General features: G+C 42.3%; 2 protein-coding genes across 2 annotated transcripts in view; one reads left to right on the top strand and one right to left on the bottom strand.

Moving 5' to 3' along the window:
• The window catches only part of LOC307250273 (aldo-keto reductase family 1 member B1), a gene marked incomplete at its 5' end in the record, with an annotated part of 29,491 nt that extends 28,546 nt beyond the window's left edge, over window positions 1-945 (top strand). Inside the window, 2 exons of the mRNA XM_080027304.1 lie at window positions 708-790; window positions 881-945. Of these exons, the coding sequence (XP_079883430.1) occupies window positions 708-790; window positions 881-914 (117 nt within the window). The 3' untranslated portion in view covers window positions 915-945. The remainder of the gene's footprint in view (window positions 1-707; window positions 791-880) is intronic.
• Window positions 946-1,494: 549 nt separating this feature from the next.
• On the bottom strand, window positions 1,495-16,314 carry klhl36 (kelch-like family member 36). Its single transcript, XM_080027331.1, has 9 exons — window positions 16,164-16,314; window positions 15,742-15,822; window positions 12,953-13,147; window positions 12,432-12,554; window positions 11,150-11,371; window positions 6,276-6,593; window positions 5,628-5,855; window positions 4,462-4,619; window positions 1,495-3,942 (listed from the first exon to the last, which is right to left on the bottom strand). The coding sequence occupies exons 2-9, from the start codon at window positions 15,802-15,804 to the stop codon at window positions 3,357-3,359; spliced, it is 1,893 nt and encodes a 630-aa protein (XP_079883457.1). The 5' UTR covers window positions 15,805-15,822; window positions 16,164-16,314; the 3' UTR covers window positions 1,495-3,356.
• Window positions 16,315-19,956: the final 3,642 nt, after the last annotated feature.

The raw sequence follows: 19,956 nt of genomic DNA, 5'->3' as shown, positions 1-19,956 counted from the left end.
GAGAGCTGAGACTGAGCTAGAACAGCAATGTTGTAAATACAAACAAACAAAAAATCAAAGAATCGTGAAACCAAATGACTGCATATTGTACCCTAGGTGTTCTTTAGACACAAGCATGGCAGGAATATCACTAGAACCATTTTTATACAACTTCTCAGAGAGAGACAATTTTGGCTTATGCCAGAGTTGTATTGTCATTTGACACCAGTGTTATCATGAAGTATGCGATGCATTTGGGACACAGAGGATTCTGGGTGTTTTCACCACTTGATGACTTTCCCTGCATTCCAATCCCCATACTTCCCTACTATTTAGTAAGCCAGAAAAAGATTTAGGCTGAAAATACATAAATGCCCCACTAACTCCAATAGCATTTTGGAGTATTCGTCTTTATTGTTGACATTTATCGACATAATGAAAATCTTCCTTATCTGATTTTTTTTCTCTCCTGTGGCCCTAAAACTCTTCTGTACTTTAGTATGTAGTATAGTAAAAAGAAAAAGTATGTGATTTGGAACGCAGGGTTAGAGGTGAATTACCCCAAACATGGTGCATTCATTTCCATTTTAAAAGGGCTGATTTATCAATTGAACTGCAGGAATTACTAAACACGAAATGTCTAGGACTTGAGAGTAAAGCTATGAAGGTCAATATGGCAGTGTGTTGTCACAATGTGTTCCCATGCTTGTTTTTGTTGTTTGGTACAGATCTTTGACTTCAGTCTGACTGAAGAGGACATGGCAGCTCTGAGGGGGCTGGACCGAGGCTGGAGGAGCTGCATAGAGGAAGAGTAAGTCCACACAGAGACATTTCTGTAGACAGTCTTCTAGTGCAAAGTGCAGCCATTCTCCCAGTGACCATTGTTATTCCGTTTCTTCAGTGTCAAGTCTCATCCGTACTATCCCTTTGTGTGAGGCTGCCGGGAGAGCGCACACACAAGACTGGAAAGGGGACCTACACTTGGGAGGGGGGGGGGGGGGGGGCTGTGGCCAAGTGGATAGGGTGGTGGACCCGCAACTATAGGGTCGGTGGTTCGATCCCCAGTCTCCCCGCCACATGTCCAAGTGTCCCTGAGCAAGAGACTGAACCCTAAATGTCTCCTGATGGTTAGCCAGCACCCTGCGTGGTAGCTGCTGCTTCTATTGGGGGTAGTAAAGTGTGCTCCAGTGGTAAGTTGCTTTGGATAAAAGCGTCTGCTAAATGACATGTAATGTAATACACTTATCCCAGAAACCTCAACAAAACTTAGAACCAGTTCCATTTGGCGTACCTACTGTACCACACACTGTAATTCATCAGGGACTTGTTTACCTAATAACCATGCAAAGTGAAGACAAACCTGGAAATAATTCAATTAAGTCTCTGAATGTTGAGTGGAATGGATGACACTAACAAGCATCCGTGCACTGATCTGCTCTTTTCTACTTTACTAGTGAAAAACTGTATGTTTGTGATTACAAAATGGCTACGTAATTTTAAAAAAATTAATAAAAGCCTATTTAAATGCACAATCACAGAAATCATTTTTAAACACTTATATTTTATTACAATATACAAACTGCATTATTATCATCCCAATTTGTGTTGAAGTCGACTTTTCTGAATGAGAAAACATGGAACCATTCTGTGAGATTTTTGCTGTAGTTTGTAACATGCGAGGCTCACACTTTGTTTTTAGTCCAGTAACAGTCTTTATGCAATTTGATCTGCTTTTTTAATATGTTCATAGGGTCAACTATAGGAAAAACTATTATCAAGACATCTGCTGCTGGTTAAAATTGCCAATTGTTTTGGCGATGAATATCATATACTTTTTGAGTGTAAGAATTTAAATGTAATGTATTATAGAAAAAAATACCTGCCAAAATATTATGTTAATTTCCCTTCTTTGTTCAAACTGATTTTGCTTTTGAGGTCAAATAGGCCAAAAGTTATTGCTAAAACAGGTGCCTTTCTAAAAAATGTCCTGCCATTGTTTAAGTTAAAGGTGCAGTGTGTAATATGACATCATCAAGAAAGTTCTAGAAAGTTCTAGAATGCAACACTCCCTGGGTAACACCACCCCTTTCGAATAATAACAGAAGCTACAGTGGCCTTCAAGGACAAGAACAATTCTAAATTTTAAACAATGCACCTGATGACATTCCAACTATGACACTTTCAAGATGGCGGCACTAGGCCCTGGTCCAAAATATGCAGAAATATGGACATATATGAGACCCTTTCTAAGGGAAAAAAAGAATAAAAAAAAAAAAGAATTCAGCTATTATGCACTAAATTAAATGTACTTATGGATATTATAATTACTTTCTACAAAATCTGCTAGGAAATAAAACCCCAAATTCTACACACTGCAGGTTTAAAGGCCTACTTCACCGGTGGGAATTTGAAGGTGTATTGAATTCTGAGATCCTATGTAGTATAAATGTGCAAAAAAAAATGTAATTGGTTCATCCTAGCCTGAGAAAAGGCAGAAAGAGTGTTTTATGGTCTCACTGTCTAACCCTACATTTTCCCACCGGTGAAGTAGGCCTTTAAGTTAGTTTTTTTTCGCCCTTGCCGTGCACCATTGTTTTGTTTTGTTTTGTTATGATTTGATTGTTGTGCTCCATGCCATGTGATATGGCCGAGAGCCGTCAATAAATAAATGAAATACAATTAAAAACTGGTTGTCTTAAGTATGGTAACAGAGTTGTTGTTTCATGCCAAGTTGTCATGTTATGAGTAGCCTACATTTCAAAATAAAAGTCATTGTTCTGCAACTCAGGTTTTCAATCAGCTGTGTACAAAATAATCTGTAGTCATACCGTATCTGAAGCAGACTTTTCGGGTGTTTTTCCTGTATGCATGATGTAGATGTGTCCACACTGCAGACTGGAGTGTGAGAAAAAAAAACATTCTAAAAAAGGTATACATCATAATTCAGCCCTTTGAGCTCTTTTTTTAACTGACTTTAAAAAGAGAGAATCCTAAGGCATACTTTTGTAAGCACCATAAATGATTCTTCTTCTTCTCATTCATACGCTTGGTGGTTCACATTATTGCTCCTCATCTCCCCCTCTTGTGATGCTGCAGTGCCTCTGGGCTTGCCAGAAAATAATTCTGATACATGTGTAAAATGTTTATCTGAAATATTTTGCATCAGGCTGTCTCGGTCTCCCCCCCCAAAAAAAAAAGTTAAGCTTTGTACTGTATGTTTCAGTCATTGCAGACATACTGTTCGATTTAAGTCCACTGTTGTTGTAGTTGCTGGAGAAGGGAATTTTTTCGGTATAGTGGCCGATTTTTCCAACTCGATCTGCAATCAGACCCGTTTAACATTTTTCTCAGAGTAAGTTAACCATCATCACTTGATGTTACGTGGGCTGTGATCTCCCTCTCCCCACTTGTCTCTTCTTCTTCTCCGGAGAGGGTGACACCGGCAATGGCTTGACGGTACACACGCAGGCCGAGGCCCCCGCGATGCCTTTGGGCAGGTCAGGCCCTCTGGACCAGGAGCCCCCCTTGTCCGGGTCGTACACCTGTGTGGCCCTGGAGAAAGCCATGCTCTCCCAGCTGTATCCCCCCAGCACATAGACCCTGCCCCCCCACACGGCCAGGCCTGCCTCACTGCTGGGCAGCAGCAGAGGGGACACCTGGGTCCACTGTCCGCCTGCCGCCCGGGGGTCATAGCTCTCCACGCGCAGGATGTCAAAGCGCTCGGTGGTGTCTGCGTGGTCGTCGCTGCCCCCGATGGCGTAGATGAGGTGGTGCAGGGAGGCCATGCAGTGCCAGCCCCGGGCCAGAGACATGGCGGGCCGCTCCAGCCACACATCACCACCGTCTGCAGAGGCCGGTGAGTAGCTGAGGACGTCGCGCCGGTACGGGCCGATCTGATAGTCGTGACCCCCGGAGATGTACACTAGTCCGTGGTGCACCGTCCCAGCATGGCCAAAAGTCAACCTGGAGGAAGACAGAATTGAAAAAAAAGCTAAATGGGGCACTATGGAACTTTGTGTGTGTCAGAGAAGTGAACATTTTCTAAGGCATATTCTCAAAACTGTATAAACAAACTTTCCTCACAGGAAAATGTGATCCCTGTAACACTGAAGTTAGAAAGATACCTGAAATGTTACTGTTTCATTGTTGTTGTCAGCAGGGGCCCACAGTTTGTTTACAACCATATTCTAGTTTTACATTTGGTGCTAGGTGCCTCAGAATAATTTTCTTTTGATATATAATGAGAATGTAGAGAACATTTATTAGGGGACTTAGTAAGCATGATAGTAAGCATCTGAAAAGAATTAAGCATATTTATCAATCCAAATGAAAGATATTTTTATTTGGGTTTGATACATTTACAGAAATGTAGCTAAGATGAGGCGGGCCATGCTCCGGTTCTTAAAACACAATAAGTATTTTGAACCAATCACTGCAGTTCTCTTCCCCAAACGTTCCATAAAAACACTCCACTGTTCCTACCTGGGCAGTTCTGCGACATAGGACCAGCAGTCCTGAGCGGGACAGTAGAGCTCCACAGAGGACAGGGCTCCATTGTCATTCCTCCCCCCCACAGCGATCAGACCCTCTCCCACCGCCCCCAGGTAGAAATCCACCCTGCGCTGGTTCATTGAAGCGCCCTGGAAAATAACAACATCACACTGTCACTGTGTGTGGGAGACTAGGCTGCTAAAGGACAACAGCTAGGAACAGGAAGAGACAGCAAACAGAAGAATAAATAATGGCAGCTGGAGGGTGTGGAATTTTTGATGTCTCAGCATTATGTTTTCAGGTTGTCTGTCTGGGATTGATGTCAAATGTAGCACAAACTCCAGGCTCCTGGCTGAACCCATTAGATTTGGGAGGTTAGGGGCGCTCCGGTGGCGTAGTGGATAGAGCGCGCACCATATTGGCTCCGGCCTTCGTTGCAGTGGTTGCGGGTTCGAATCCGACCCGTGGACCTTTACTGCATGTCATCCCCCCTCTCTCTGTCTCCCCATTTCAACTCTGTACTATCTAATAAAGCTTGAAAATGCCAAAAAATAATCTTTAAAAAAAAAAAAGATTTGGGAGTTCAAGGTAGCCTCATAAATGCAATATCAATATCCAAGGCCCTGCAACAGACCCGGGTTCGTATCCCGCCTGGGTCAGTTCTCTGCATGTCTTCCCCTCTCTGCTCCATTTCAACTCTGTCTCTACAAATCTGTCTAATAAAGCAAAAATGCCAAAAAAAGATTAAGAAAAAAGAAGGCTTTGACGGATTTCCATCAAATTTGGCATAAGCTCACACTTGAACTGATAACATTTTGGAGGTCAACACAATCCCTGCATTCCAATACCCTTACTTCCCAGCTATTTATATGGTCAAAGAATATTTAGGATGTCCCAATTCTTGTGGTCAGATTTAAGGCTGTTAAGTATGCCTTACAAATACCCGGATGCCAACTACATCCGGTCAAGTTTTTAAATCATGAATTCGGATGATTCGGACCCACAATCCAGTGCAGCAGAAGTTACATGATGTATAAGCAACAGGCACGTTATGATGAAATAATAAAAAAGGTAAAACTATGTCCCAAATGTATGCCTACTGCAGGCTTCATTTGTAACCCGTAAAGTAGAACATAAGAAGCTCTTTGGTACAGTACCCTTGTCCAGTGGTTGTGTCGGGGGTCGTATCTGTACAGCAGGTTAGAGGCTGCCTCTCCTTCGGCGGTCCTGGAGGAGCTTCCTCCAGCAGTGTAGATGAATCCCCCCAGTACAGCCAGGCAGTGGTGACTGCGCTGGGCAGGCAGCAAGGTCTCCACCTCCCAGCTTCCTGTTTCACCATCCAGCCGGCACACGTTAGCACTCAGCTCTTCTCCACGCTCTGAAGCCTGCAGCAGTACAGAGAGAGAGGAGAGATAAGCCATGTGGAGCACTTCTGTTCCTAGATTAGTTCAATCAAAAGTTATTTTAAGAATAACACAGTCCATGAAAACCCTCTATATACAGTACACATGGACATTTTAAAATTCCTACACCAGCAATTCTCAACTCTTAGATATTCCCAGGTATAAATGGAGTCTTTTTTCAAGCCTCAATTAAGTCATGAAAAATATTTAATTATATAGAACTTTATATAGTAGAATATAAGATGCTATATGGCAATAGCAAATATTCTATATCAACATTTGTGACACTTTTTCCATTCAACGGTAAACTTTTTTTTTAGATCAAAAAATGAAGAACTGGTACAAACAGACTAATTAAAGTAAATATCTTCAAATGATGTCATCATCAAAGTGATTCATTACCATCTGTACCTCTCCTCCAATGAGCAGTAGCTGCTCCAGCCCTCCCCTCAGAGTGGTGCGTGGTGTCTGGAGCAGTGGCTGTGCGCTGGGCTTGGCGTGGTAGTCCAGAGCTTCCTCTACCAGGGCCTCACAGCCTGCATCCTCCCCAGGCAGCAGGGCCCGTACGGCGGGCAGCACCCGGCCCAGCAGCTCCTCCATGGGCATCAGAGGGAAGCGGATGTGGGACAGCAGCTGGGTGTCGTAAGCCGAACGCCCAGGACTCTGGCCGAGCCACTGCAGGGCGGCCTGGAGCAGAGCCTGCTCACTGTCATGCTGGACCTGATGGTGAAGAGAGGAGCCCACAGATTAACAAGAGCTACCAGTACTATTCATGATACACGTCTAAACCCTTGTTTCCACTGAGCGGTGCGGTTCGGTTCAGTGAACTCATTTATTTGCATTTCTTTCAAACTGTCAAAAGTTGGGAAGGGTATAAAAGACGTGAACCGTGCCACACCTATTTTTGTCACTCTGTCGTTGGGATACCAAGCCGTCCCCAAAGGTCCCAAAAGGGTGGAGCTACACACTGCAGTGTCTTGAGATCTCCTGTGTCGTCGCCTTGGCAAGAGTGAAAAGTCTTGTGTTTAGAGAAATGACGGCAGGCAGCTCTTTGTTTGTTGTGTGGTGTTCTTACTCTTTGTCAAAGTAAAGGTGGAGACAGCGATACTGGAGAAGGCTCAAAATCAGTGAATATCAACTAACGATCCTCTGTGTGCGCTGAAAGAAATCCAGGGTAATACACAACCTAGGCTCTGTAAACGGTCATGTTGCTAGCTACGGTGAGCCCTATTTGTTCACATACCTTTTTGTTTACATCCCAGTTTACAGAGTCTAGGATGTGTATTAACACCAGATTTTTGTTCAGCCACATTTTTTAATGACGGTATCCACGGTAATTAAAGGAATACCGTTGCTATTTTTTAATATATATTAAAAACAAATATATATATATATATGTAGTAGGTATACAGTAATACCTTAATACCTACTAACTAGGGTTGGGCACCGAAACCCGGTACCAGTATGGCACCGGTGCCGACGTAAGCGGTAGTAACCAGACCGAATAAGAATGAAAGTTTCGGTGCCTCATTTCGGTGCCGCCGTCCATGGGTGCCGCCTTTCTTTATATGTCCATGGGTGCCGCCCCCTGCTGTAGTCACGTTTGTATTTTGACAGACTGATCGCTCTTTATGTCATGATCGATGAAGCATGTCCGCTCGCGGATGCTGTTCTGTGTGCACCGAGAGGAGCATTTCTCACCGGGCTGTGAGTGACGAGAACGAGCCCGACCGTCTCGAGGAGCGCGCGCACGAGTGCTCAACACTCGCTCACGTTCGCAGTTTCACAGACTGATCGCTCTTTATGTCAGACTATTGTTGAACGTCAATGCAATGCATTTCTTTTTGCAAATGACACGCGATCTAGCAGTATTGTCACGCATGTATTAGGCACGTGTAGGCTGACGATGAGGCAGCGGCCGCCTGCACGCTTCCTCCCGTCAGCTGTTCTAGTGCTGCCTTTACGCACGGCGGTGGAGACAAACCCAAAAAACACACAGCGGAACACGGCGGCCCGGTGATATGGAAACGTTTAACAAGACACTTCATAAAGACACACTTAAAATAATGATCTCTGCCCATACAAAAAGCTCTGACTTGGATAACGTTATGGAGCGATCGATTTATAAAACCATCCGGTAGGCTACATGTGTCTGATGACGGGCCGTTATATTAATAATAAACAGCGCTGCACATTAGAACAGCATGTACATTAAAGATCTCGTATCCTTCCTGAAAAGGCAAACATGACATTTTTTCTGCACAAAAATGGTTAATTTGACAAAGTTAATAGTTGTGGTCTTATCTTTACAGAAGACTTCTTTGTATTTTTTATGTCAGTTGAATTTTGTTTCAAGTTAAATGCAAATGAGCACTGTTAATATTCCAAAAGGCTAACGCTCTTCCTTGACTGTTTTCAGTCTGTGGTTCTCATTGGGTGTACTTATTTCCTTACTGTAAATCCAATACTGCATTTAATTTCATATGGGTGTTTTATATGTGTATCTATTTTAATTTTTAAGGTGTTGTATTGTTGAGGTCATAAGGACTCTTTCTTATCAAAATTATTACTTTTAGCTAAAGTTTTAAAATGGAGATTAGATTACCTGGTAGTCTCCACATTAATCTCCATTATTATATTGTTTGAAACAGTATTGTTGTATTAGATAGTATGTAAATTGTGTGAATTTTATTTTATTTACATTTTAAAATAGTTTATCTGTAAGTTACTCGTAATTATATTGTTAAAGTTAATTGTGTTAAATTTGGCACTGGATATAAAAGGGCATTATTTTTTGACAAAGTGTGTGCAATTTGAGGCTTTAAAGTACCGGTAAAAGTACCGGTTAAGCACCGGAACCGTTTCAAAAGTACCGGGTAGTAACCGGTATCAGAAAAAACCCAACCGATACCCAACCCTATTCTTCATACTATGATTTATTAGTATTTTGTTTGTTTGTATTTCTGTTTTCTAAGTTAGTCTAATATTTCAAAAGTACGTGAAAAGGTCTTATTGACACTGTTTTGTATATTAAAATCACCAATCATAGAGAAAAACATTTAAATGGCTATTTCCCAAGGCCCCTAGATCACCTGTTGAAATAGTTGAATGAACAGTTCAGAACCCAAATATATTTTGCCTACACACTATGAGATATTAAACAATATATATAAAGCATCAAATCCTTTTTAGTTGTGGTACCAGAGCATTTTTTTCCACATTGGAAAAACCCATGCTTGTTTATTATCGACCATTGCCTTTTCTTACACAACAAAATAGTACAGTATTCCAACCAAACCTATATTGACCCTTGTACAGGCATCCTACTGTTTTCTGACCTCTTTAAAAATAGAAATTGAAAAATGTGTGTTGCTATAAAGGATGTGAAATGATGATGTTTTCATGATTGTGTATGGAAGCAGTTAATTTTGACTTGGTCGTTTTGAACAAAGCTGAACATATGCAGGGGGCTGTTTTTATAGAAGGAAAAACTCCTCTGTTGCTGTCTCAATGTGTTCAATCTGGTCTCTGTTTGTTAATAATTGGTTGCATGCTGCAGGTCTGTGCTTCCTGATCAGTTCAACTTCCACAGCAGAGACTACAGCAAAAATGATCCCACTTTTCATAACGTCGTTCCTAACATGAATAGGTTGAACTTGAATTCTGACCAGCAGCAAGGGGAAGGGAAGTTTGTTTGAGCTTTCTGAGGAATGAGAAGAATGTGTGGCTAATCAGTCATCTGTGTGATTACTAACCCTAATACACTCTGATCGCAGCTTTCGCCTTATGACATAAACCCTGTCTACCTAGTAAGGGTGCTGTCGGCAGTGGAAAGGCAAGCCAGATCTGGGGTTACCGTGCCCTGCCGAACCGAACTGTGCTGCTCAGTGGAAACGAGGCAGATGCCCTCGCCAAACATGATGTGGATCACATGTTGTGTCGTGGTAACATACATGTACTGTATGTTTCAAAGGTCAACATTAAGGGTGAAGTAAGTGATTTACTTATGTTAATAGAAGTGTTAAATCACCCGCTCTGCATGTAATCGGCAAATAAACTTTTCTGGGATCCCACTACTGATAACCAATCAGAAGAGAGAACGCTACAAACCGGCACCGTCTCAGTGCCGGTGCACAGAGCCGGCCCGAGGCATAAGCGAACTAAGCGGTCGCTTAGGGCCCCCGACCGCCAGGGGGGCCCCTAGTTTTTGTGTTTGATATTAACATCATATTATGCAAATGTGAGTTAACATACAAAAAAAAGAATAACATTTTTTGGTCTAGATAATTAATAGCCTAAAAATGTAATCAGTTCATCTGGGAGGTAATCCGAAATTATCTGATCATGTCACGTTCACATCCATGCACAGTGTGTATTGAGTTTATTTAAAAACAATTGGAAATGGGGCAGCCCTCAGTTGCCCATGCACTGTGTATAGTCTATAGCCTATTTCAGCCTCGTCTGTGGAAAAAAAGATAACTGGACAACAGAGTTCTTCTGCTTCGTTCCTCTCACTGAATTTAAATGCATTCATTATATTACAGAGAAATATGTCCCGTAAAAGAAAAAGAGCTCCAAGCCCAACCCAGAGGACCCTCCATAATATTTAATTTTATATTAATATTTGTATGGAAAATCCATGTGTCCTTCAAAAGCTTCTAATTCATCTGACCCAGTGTATCCAAATTATTTGTTCACACAAAATTTCTCAGATTTAGCCTCTTAATTTTTCTCTCAAAGTGCACCAGATTCATGCATTTCACTTTAAAAAGGTTAAAAAAATCTCCCAGGGGGGCATACCCCCGGACCCCCCTAGGAGGGTCGGAATCTCAGCTGTCTAACATTTTCGCACAGCTGCACAGTGGAGGCACTCGCGGAAAACACTGGGTGTGTGAATGATATTTAGCAAAGATCTATAGTTTCAGCAGCGCTAACATTGGAGAGGGGCCCCCAATCATATTTCACTTAGGGCCCCATGAAGGCTTGGGCCGGCTCTGCCGGTGCATGAGCAGATGGGTGAATGTTCATGCGCATACAATGGCGGAGCAGGTAAAAATCCTTCCCAATGTCTGTTTTGATGGTTTTAATCATGTTTCATCACACTTATGGATCTGAGATGATGCTAGATGACCCCCAGTGCATTAATGTGGTGACGTGGGGACAAGGGAGGGGACTGCTAACTGCAGTCACTGACAGGAAGTTAGCTAAAAGAATCATTCTGCTCACTGAACCTTTAAACTTTCCATCTCAACACATAAACGACGAGGTGTATTGACCTGTCCACTAGCGAGGTAGGAGGTGAGTTTGTGTAGAGGAATGTCCCGGAGGAAGTCGGGGGTGACGGAGAGCGTGGCAAAGCGTGAGAGGATGAAGCAGTCGATGAAGGAGTCCAGCTGCTCCAGACTGTAGAGCACAGCCAGCTCCTGCAGGTACAGGTAGTTCTCCTCTCTCACCTCTCTCTCAAGGTACTGGCAGCACAAATCCACCACTCGCCACACCTGAGCGAGAGAGAGACAAACACGCTGTTTGTTAATATCTACAACTTGAGCTATGAAGCTTTTAGAAATAGCTTGACATAACACAGTTGATCATACAGTAGTTGTTCATAAATATCATATTTCACTAGCTTTAAATACATGTATAAAGAGTACTGCACTGTAGGAAGGCTTTGTAACAAAATAGTAGCAAAATGGAAGTAGCAAATTGGCTATCTCGGTAAAAATGTCTTGATGGGGACAGAGCATAAACAATGCTAATTTACATCTGTAATCTCTAGGCAGGTGTAAAAAAAAAGGAACATTACAGGTAAGAATAAACAAATACACAATTAGAAAAGAGTAAATACATTGTATAACAGGTCGGGGTAATAAGTGATACCAGATGCGTTAAGCCTCGTTTCCACCGAGCAGAGCGGCTCAGAGCGGGACAGCTCGCTTACGCTAAATCTGATGGTGTTTCCACCGCCGACCCAGGGCGGGGTTTAGGCTGGACAGCGATAGCCGCTGATTGAATGTGGGTCAAACTATCGGGCTGTGGAACAACTGTGGTCAAGCCAGCGGTCTCTCGTTTTTGCTTGGCCAAACCAGCGGCTCCTATATTTATTCCCCCCGTGTTGTGAGCGTATTACGCCGGTAAATGCACAGAGACGGCTTGGTGCAAGCCAACAGACAGTGAGCGAACAGCGCTGGCTGCGGCAACTACGTGACATCGTAGCAGTGGGACACTGTGTAGCCCACTGATTAATTTAATGAAGAGGAAAAACACCACACAATAAACAAAGTGATGCGCCGACATTTTTCGCTTAACACAAGACTCTTCACTCTTTCCGAGTTGACTACACACAGCGGTTTAATGCGGAAATGATTATTTCGACCAATTAACGGACGCAGTGTGTGGCTCCACTTTTTCGGCACCCTTTCCGACGGCTGGTGTCCCAACCGATTTGGGCTTTTCATTTTGGCAAATGAAAAGCCCAAATAACCGGACCGCTCCACTTCGACCCGACCCGCTCTGCTCGATAGAAATGAGGCACTGGACAGAAAGGTTCCAGGTTCTAACCTGCAGAAGGTGGGCAGCTTCCAGCACATGGTCAATGTTTCCTCCGTCCAATAGCAGCTCTCCACTGTACAGGAAGTTGACTACAGCCTTCAGACCCATGAAGGACATGCCAACCAGCTCCACCTAGAGTCATCAGGAGTCCAACCGATGTACAGAAAGAGGGAGAGGTACGCATTTAATAGAAAAATAATGGAGAACACACTTGTTAGAGATGCACCGATCCACTATTTTTCAGCACGATCCAATTTTGATCTCTGGGTTCTGGATATTGGACGATACCAATACTGTCGGATATCATAATTGATCTACATCTTCTTTGTTGGTGGTGATGTTATGTGTAAGGTAGGGTAGGAGAAGTACATTTTTTTTTAAATATGTGGATCGGAGTTGTCCTTCCGATATCCGATCATTAAATTGTAGCCATATTGGACCTGATACTGATATTAGATGGGTTCCATCCCTAGCTATTGTTAGTATGATCTAGCGTTCCCCGATGACCCATGCAGTGTGGTGTAGTGTACCTTGTCCTGGCGTTCCTCCCTCATGCCCAGGGTGAACATAGCGTGGAAGTATGGGCTGGAGACAGCCAGCAGGGCCCTGTGGGCAGGGAGCTGCTGCCCGTTAGCCACCAGCACCACATCACAGAAAAGACCAAGCTGCCTCTGCTCATTGAGGCCCTGCAACACATCCACAGCCTGATCCACACAGTGGAACACCTGAACACACCACACAACACAGAGACGTTAGTCTGCTGAAGGGATGTGGAGAGATAGTTTCTCAATACCCAAGGCTTCATGTATTTAACTGGGTGTAAGTGTATGTGTGTGAGCCTGGTGGACTCATAGCTAATGTATGCAGTTCAAAATGGGATAAAGTGCTCATGCATGCATACTATTGCTCATAATGTATGTTTTTTAATTTTCACATTATAGAGCAACTCCAAAGTAAAAAAAATTGCACTGTGGACATAATTGCATAGATTCTTTTTGGCACGCAATGTTAATATACTGGTAATACTATTTTTTTTTAACACAAAATAAAAAAAACATTGTAACAATAGCTGTTTCAGCTCAAAATTAGCGTGTCACTTCTTTGTTGCATTTTCATACAACATTTTACATGCATTATTAATCATCAGATTAATTTCTAATAGCTGAATTAATCTGAATAATAATAATAATGGATTGGATTTATATAGCGCTTTTCAAGGCACTCAAAGACGCTTTACAGGGAACCACCTGTACCCACTACACCTACATCTGTATTTTTTGGCACAGCTGGACCATGTTGTTGTTGTTGTTGCACCGCAAGTGTGACGGGTCTGATCTCGGCGTCAGGAATATATGGCCCAATATGATCAAGCGGCGAGCCTTTTGCGTTCACGCGGTTAACCGCCGCAGGGGGCCAGTGCGGTGTGTTCCCAGCTTTAACTCACTTGAAGGCGGGTGTCTGTTGAAGTTTAAAACTATTGGATCTGCCCAGTGCCACTCTGGATCTGCCAACCAACCATGTCATGCACCGGCTTCTGAGCCACTCCTTCTGTTCGCCGATTGGACCGGCAGAAATCTGTCCGGAGAAAACCTAAGAATATACTGCACGCCCAGACTGACTACTGAAGGGAAATGAAAATTGAGTGGAAGTAGGCTAACTTGGATCCGTAGCTTAGGCCAACTATATTACAAAATTCTTTGAATGCACAAAAGCCCACGTCTCACGCAATGTGTAAACACTTCGAAAATGTTATCAACTCTTGAAATTGATTTTAATATAGAGCATCTAGGAAAAAAAGGCTATGAATGATTAGCCTGCCCTGCACCATTTCAGGCTGCGCTGTGCACCTTTATAAACAGTCATATATGACTATGTTAGATTCTCTTCTCAATCTAACAGTCACATATGACTGTTAGATTAAGAAGTGGGCTTACGGGCCGCCCCTCCGGGGGTTTCGGCTGTGGTTGCTCCTCGTGGCAGCGGTGCATTTGGCTATTTCCCTATTCTATACTGTCTATTCTCTATCTATGGCCCCGGTCCTCCTCGGGACTAGTGCCGCACTGGGGCGTGCTCTCTGGGGGCGGGGTGCTGGGGGGCTGGCTCTGGGTCTGGGGGGCTGGCGCCGATTGTGTGTCGTGGGGAACGGTAGAGTGTAGATCAATGTAATTTAATGTTAATTGTGTTCATATTGTTTACCATTGTTATAGCGTTATTATTAACAGCCTGAGGAGCTGCCTCGGTCTCAGTTTGTCTGGGCCTGAGTACCGGTTGTCCTCCCACTGAAAAATTGTCCTGCCGACGCTAATTGCATAACTTATACCATTTCTCTGACATTTGTTCTCCTCTGTCTATCTTCCATGATTGGCTGAGCGTTGCCCCGGGGGTTCTCTCCCTCTGTCTACTAAGCACTCTCCATGCCACTCGACTGACTCCGAGTTCTGTGCGGAATCAGCTGTCCTAGGAACGGATGCTCCCCGCCTGCTATTGCCTCACATCAGCACAGATTCACCGTCCATCAGGATAGTACTCTTTCTACTCGCTTGCTTGTTCAATCTTTAAATTCATTTTTGCTTTGCTCACTGGTTGCCTGTCTGTCCTCTTCCAGTTTTCCCTGGTCGTGACGAGACGGTGTGGATCTGGTCCTCCCTCTGGCAACATCTGAGAATGGACCATCAACGCGAAAGATGTTGCAGTGGTTAAGGACGCCACCTGGAGACGTGGGATGTAATCCCGGCGCTGGAAACCTTAGTTTTCCCCGGTGGAGACGAGACGGTGTGGATCCTCTGGCAGCATCTGAAGTCTTCCTGCATCCACACTATTCGTACTTAGTACTACCATGTAATCACCTGGTCAATGATCAAATTCCTTCGTGATTTTCTCTACTTATGACATCTATTGCAGTATGTCCGTCCTGGGAGAAGGATCCCTTACTCTGTCGACTCTCCCTGAGATTTCTTCAATTTTTTTTATTCTCGGTAAAGGGTTTTTACGGGGAGTTTTTTCTCAGCCGAGCTAAGGGTGTAAGGGCAGGGTGTCATATTGTATCATATATCATATTGTATGAAATGTAAAGCCCACTGAGACAAATGTATTTGTGATTTTGGGCTATACAAATAAAACTGATTTGATTTGATTTAAGAGAATCTAACAGTCATATATGACTATGTTAGATTAAGAAGAGAATCTAACAGTCATATATGACTGTTAAGATTCTCTTCTTTCATCATGCTCATAGATTTTATCATTCAGTTTTCTGTTTAATTCGTAATTCATTTAGACTTCGTCAAACGTGTTCACACACACAAACACACACACACACCTTGGATGACTCGCTGATCCGCTGGGGCCGACACACACGGCTCGGTTTGCCATTGTCCATCATGTCCCCTCAGACAGGCATCTAAAAAAGGGACACACACACACGGATATCATCACAATAGCCGGCTTCATACTCACGTAACCCAACATGCACCCAATTCCAAGGCTACTACGCTCATGTTTCTACACGTGAAGACATTAGGTCCTCAAAGTCTTTGAATCCAAGAACACACACACACACACACACACACACACACACACACACACACACACACACACACACACACACACACACACACACACACACACACACACACACACACACACACACACACACACACACACACACACACACACACACACACACACACACACACACACACAAAATGTCAAATTTTTCAATAAAACTCCGATTGTTCTAACCTGCCTAGTGTTCACATATCTACATGGTCAACAGCATCTCTTGTTAGCGCAGTTTAGCACAAGCAGGAGAAGCCGCTGCCTTTTGACAGGAAAAGATAAAGCGACGCTTATCAACGACGACACAAACGGGACCGCGTCCTGAAACTGTCTGTTAACACAACCTCTTCTCACAGACACATTTAAAGACCAGACAGACAGGGCTGTACTATGTAGGCTAGCATACCGTCAGCTAGCTAGCCAGAATAAATAGATAAACGGACTTCCGGTTGAGATTTTCACAATCAACTCCCTTTATTACTGAAAAAAAGCTTTCTAAATGTAGCCTACATTTTCACTTTTTGAAACAAATTGTAAGCACCAACTTATTTTGAGATTTTATTTTGAAGTCAAAGCCTATCAATCCGATGTTGTGATTTACAATAGTTTGCTTTATGAAGCTATAGCTTTAAAAAATAAAAAAGAGGAAGCGCCTTTACAAAATATAAGTGGTAGTATGAGGGGATGACCTTTGACCTTTAAGATGCAGGCAGCTAATGGACCAATTTAGTCTAGGTCCTGGGTAAGATTTGTATGCGTTTCATTCAGCTGAGAATATCTCAACTGTTATAGACATTGAACAACGTGGGATGTGTGCCAAAATCTCTAACCGGGAGGAAAGTTCTGAAAATGACCACAACAGGTTACACTAGTATCACACTACATGGTGAATGGGACTTTTTTTCCCCCTGTATCCTTATACATTTCTACCAGATTAATCTTTATATTAAGAGAAATACTTTTTGTATTACACTTTGTCTAAAAAATGTAATAAAATATGCAAAGGAGGGCAGGCAATATCTCATTAAATATATTTGTTTTACATAGGCCTACCCCAGGAGGCAGCAGACTGAGAGGCAGAGCAGGCTGGGAGGAGGCAGAGCAGGCTGGGAGGAGGCAGAGTAATTGGGGTGATAGAAGACCTGCTAGATTGAAATCATCTTATTCCTCGCCCTCTGGCAAATGTTCCAGCATGTCATCTGTCTCCTCTGTGTCAGGGTCCATATTCAGGGGCTGTCCAGACTCTAGCGGGACACATATCAGGGGATTTAATGATGATTGTCATCAAGTCATTCCAGTAAGTAGCCTTTTGATAGGCCCATTGATAGGCTTATCCTTCCTTTCTTGATTTTCTCTGCTTTTTCTCACAGTTCTGTCTTACCCTTTTTAAAAATTAATGAGCCTTCTTAATTTTTGAATTGCTGAATTAATTTATATTTTTGATACTAAGATCTATAAATAATGAGTTTATATTTTTTGAGGAAATGTAATAATAACAATAATTGATAAGATTTATATAGCGCTTTTTTGGAGGTCACTCAAAGACGCTAGGCCTATTAGGCTATAGTTCATGTTTGATATGAACATATGAGTAAAACATTGTATTTTGTAAGATCTTGGTAAAAGTATATATTTGGATGAGTTGGAAAAAAAGATTTGACAAGAAAAAGAAGCTTGTTGCTTAACAAGGACCTACGAGGAAGGGATTAATCTAGGGGTATGCAAAGAGCTAAGAGCTAAGAGCTAAAAGACTGATTGACTGTAATATCCCGGCACCAGAGCTCAGTGAGATCGTGACGTGTCGCTGCCACTGTTTTGTATACTTCAATGCAAACACTGATGGACAATACTCATTTTAAAATATCTGACATCATTTTTTTTCTTATTTTTTAAACATATTTCAGGCTGTAACGGCACTTGGATCGGTGAATAATAGGCCTATGTCTTTTTATTTATTTTTATATTTTTTATAGCCTAAGCATCTTGGTCTTGAAATTATAGCCAAGTGTAACAATGTAGCTTAATTCGTTGAATGCAAAAAAAAAAGCTCTGGCACACCTGTTGTCTTATTAACACAAAGGGTTGATTATAATTTTCACAGTGATTCAAAAAATAATGAATAGAAAATAGCATATAGCCTATGATTCAGTGGGGTAAAAGGCAAGGAAAGTGCATAAAGGGCTACATAGGGTATTGCTTTCTTTCTTTTTTGAGGTGTCAGGCTATCGCGGCACTTCTGTTAGCAAGCCTATTAGGCATGTATTTTTTTCTCCAGCTCCTGGCCTTGAAATAATAGCCTCTATAGCCTACTATTTCATTGAATGCAAAAAAGCTCTTGTGCACCTTTGTGTGCCTGAACACTTCATAAAGGTTGATAATAGGCCTAACTTAAACAGTGATTCATAAAAATAAGACATAGCCTATAGAAATGATTCAGTGAGGGAAAATGTAAGGAAAGATATTCCGCCCAGCACCATTTCAGCCTGTGCTTTAGCCTACATTTACATTTTCAGATCGTCCTCTGGAGTGCAGGGTCGGAGGTTGGATCCCCGCCTACCCGCCACATGTCGAAGTGTCCCTGGGCAAGACACTGAATCCTAAATTGCTCCCGATGGTTCAGAGGGCGCCTTGCATGGCAGCTACTGCCATCGGTGTATGAGTGTGTGTATGAATGGGTGAATGTGGTAAGAAATGTAAAGCGCTTTGGGGCTGAGAAAATCGGCTAAAAACCGCTAGGACGGTATAAGTTAAGTCCATTTACCATTTATTTTCCATTTACAGGTGGATGACTTTGTGAGGTTCTCTTTTTTCACGGTCAGATATTTCATCTTTCAGTTCTCATAATTCACATTGGAGTGTAGCCTACGTCAAGCGTGATCACGAGGCTGTTGGTTTGAAGGTCGATGGTTCGAGCCCCGTTACTCGAATATGTCCTTTTTAACTCAAAGTCTTACCAGGTGTAATGAAACTTCCAAATATCACTTATTAAAGGTGAAGTGAGCGATTTATTTATGTTAATATAAGTGTTAAATCGCTCTTTATTCATGCAGTGATCACTTACATAATGTGCACGTTTCATAAAGCCGATCTCTCAGTCAGCTGCTCTGCATGTAATCGGCAAATAAACTTTTCGAGGATCCCGAAATTAATATCCAATCACAAGAGAGAACGCTACAAACCGACACCCGTCTCACTCATGGTCTCACTGCCGGTGCACGCCAGAGTGACAGATGGGTGAATGTTAATGCGCCTACAATGGCGGAGCAGGTAAAAATCCTTCCCAATGTCTGTTTTGATAGTTTTTATCATGTTTTATCCAACTTATGGATCTGAGATGATGCCAGATAACTTGCTGCTTGAAGACCGCAATGCATTAATGTGGTGACGTAGGGACGAGCGAGGGGACTGCTAACTGCAGTAACTGACAGGAAGTTAGCTAAACTGACCATTCCGCTTACAGCACCTTTAATTCATACAAAGAAGACATTGACTCATTGCGATTGGAATTGGAAATGTATTTATTCTGAACAAGAACAAATACTTGTTAAACAAGTGGTCATTATAGGTAATATTTACAATCAAAATCAAATCAAATGAATACAAGGAATTAGCATTTCACCATGAATAAAAGAGGAAAAGAGACAAAGGTAGGCTATAAACAAATTAAATACAATTAAAATAAAATAAATAAATAAATAAATAAATAAAGTGCTTCAGTTTTGTCCAATGATAATATTCCTATTTCCCTTCTATTTAGATTCAATAAGAGAAAAGTGTCTCACAAACAAGAATCACAAATGGAAAGTTATTTATATCTTTAATGAAAGATGCCCACAAACATGACGGGAGGAAGTAGCCTAACTTGCTGGGAAAACCGATATGCTTGCCTACATATTTAAGAGTAGGTTATAAGTCAGAATATTAACAATGGAGCTGTAGGCCTATAGCTACTCTATATAATAATAATAATAATAAT

The sequence above is a fragment of the Ammodytes marinus genome (assembly GCF_949987685.1).
Source record: "Ammodytes marinus genome assembly, chromosome: 5".
Lineage (NCBI taxonomy): Eukaryota > Metazoa > Chordata > Actinopteri > Uranoscopiformes > Ammodytidae > Ammodytes > Ammodytes marinus.
Note: the sequence above shows the minus strand (reverse complement) of the source record. Positions and strands in the feature narration are given on the sequence as shown.

Coding starts and splice junctions, on each gene's coding strand:
- klhl36 (XM_080027331.1), bottom strand. CDS start 15,804: ATGATGGACAATGGCAAACCGAGCCGTGTGTGTCGGCCCCAGCGGATC. Junction 4,620..5,627: donor GACACAACCACTGGACAAGG/GTACTGTACCAA, acceptor GTTATTTTCCAG/GGCGCTTCAATGAACCAGCG. Junction 3,943..4,461: donor TATGTCGCAGAACTGCCCAG/GTAGGAACAGTG, acceptor GTCTTCCTCCAG/GTTGACTTTTGGCCATGCTG.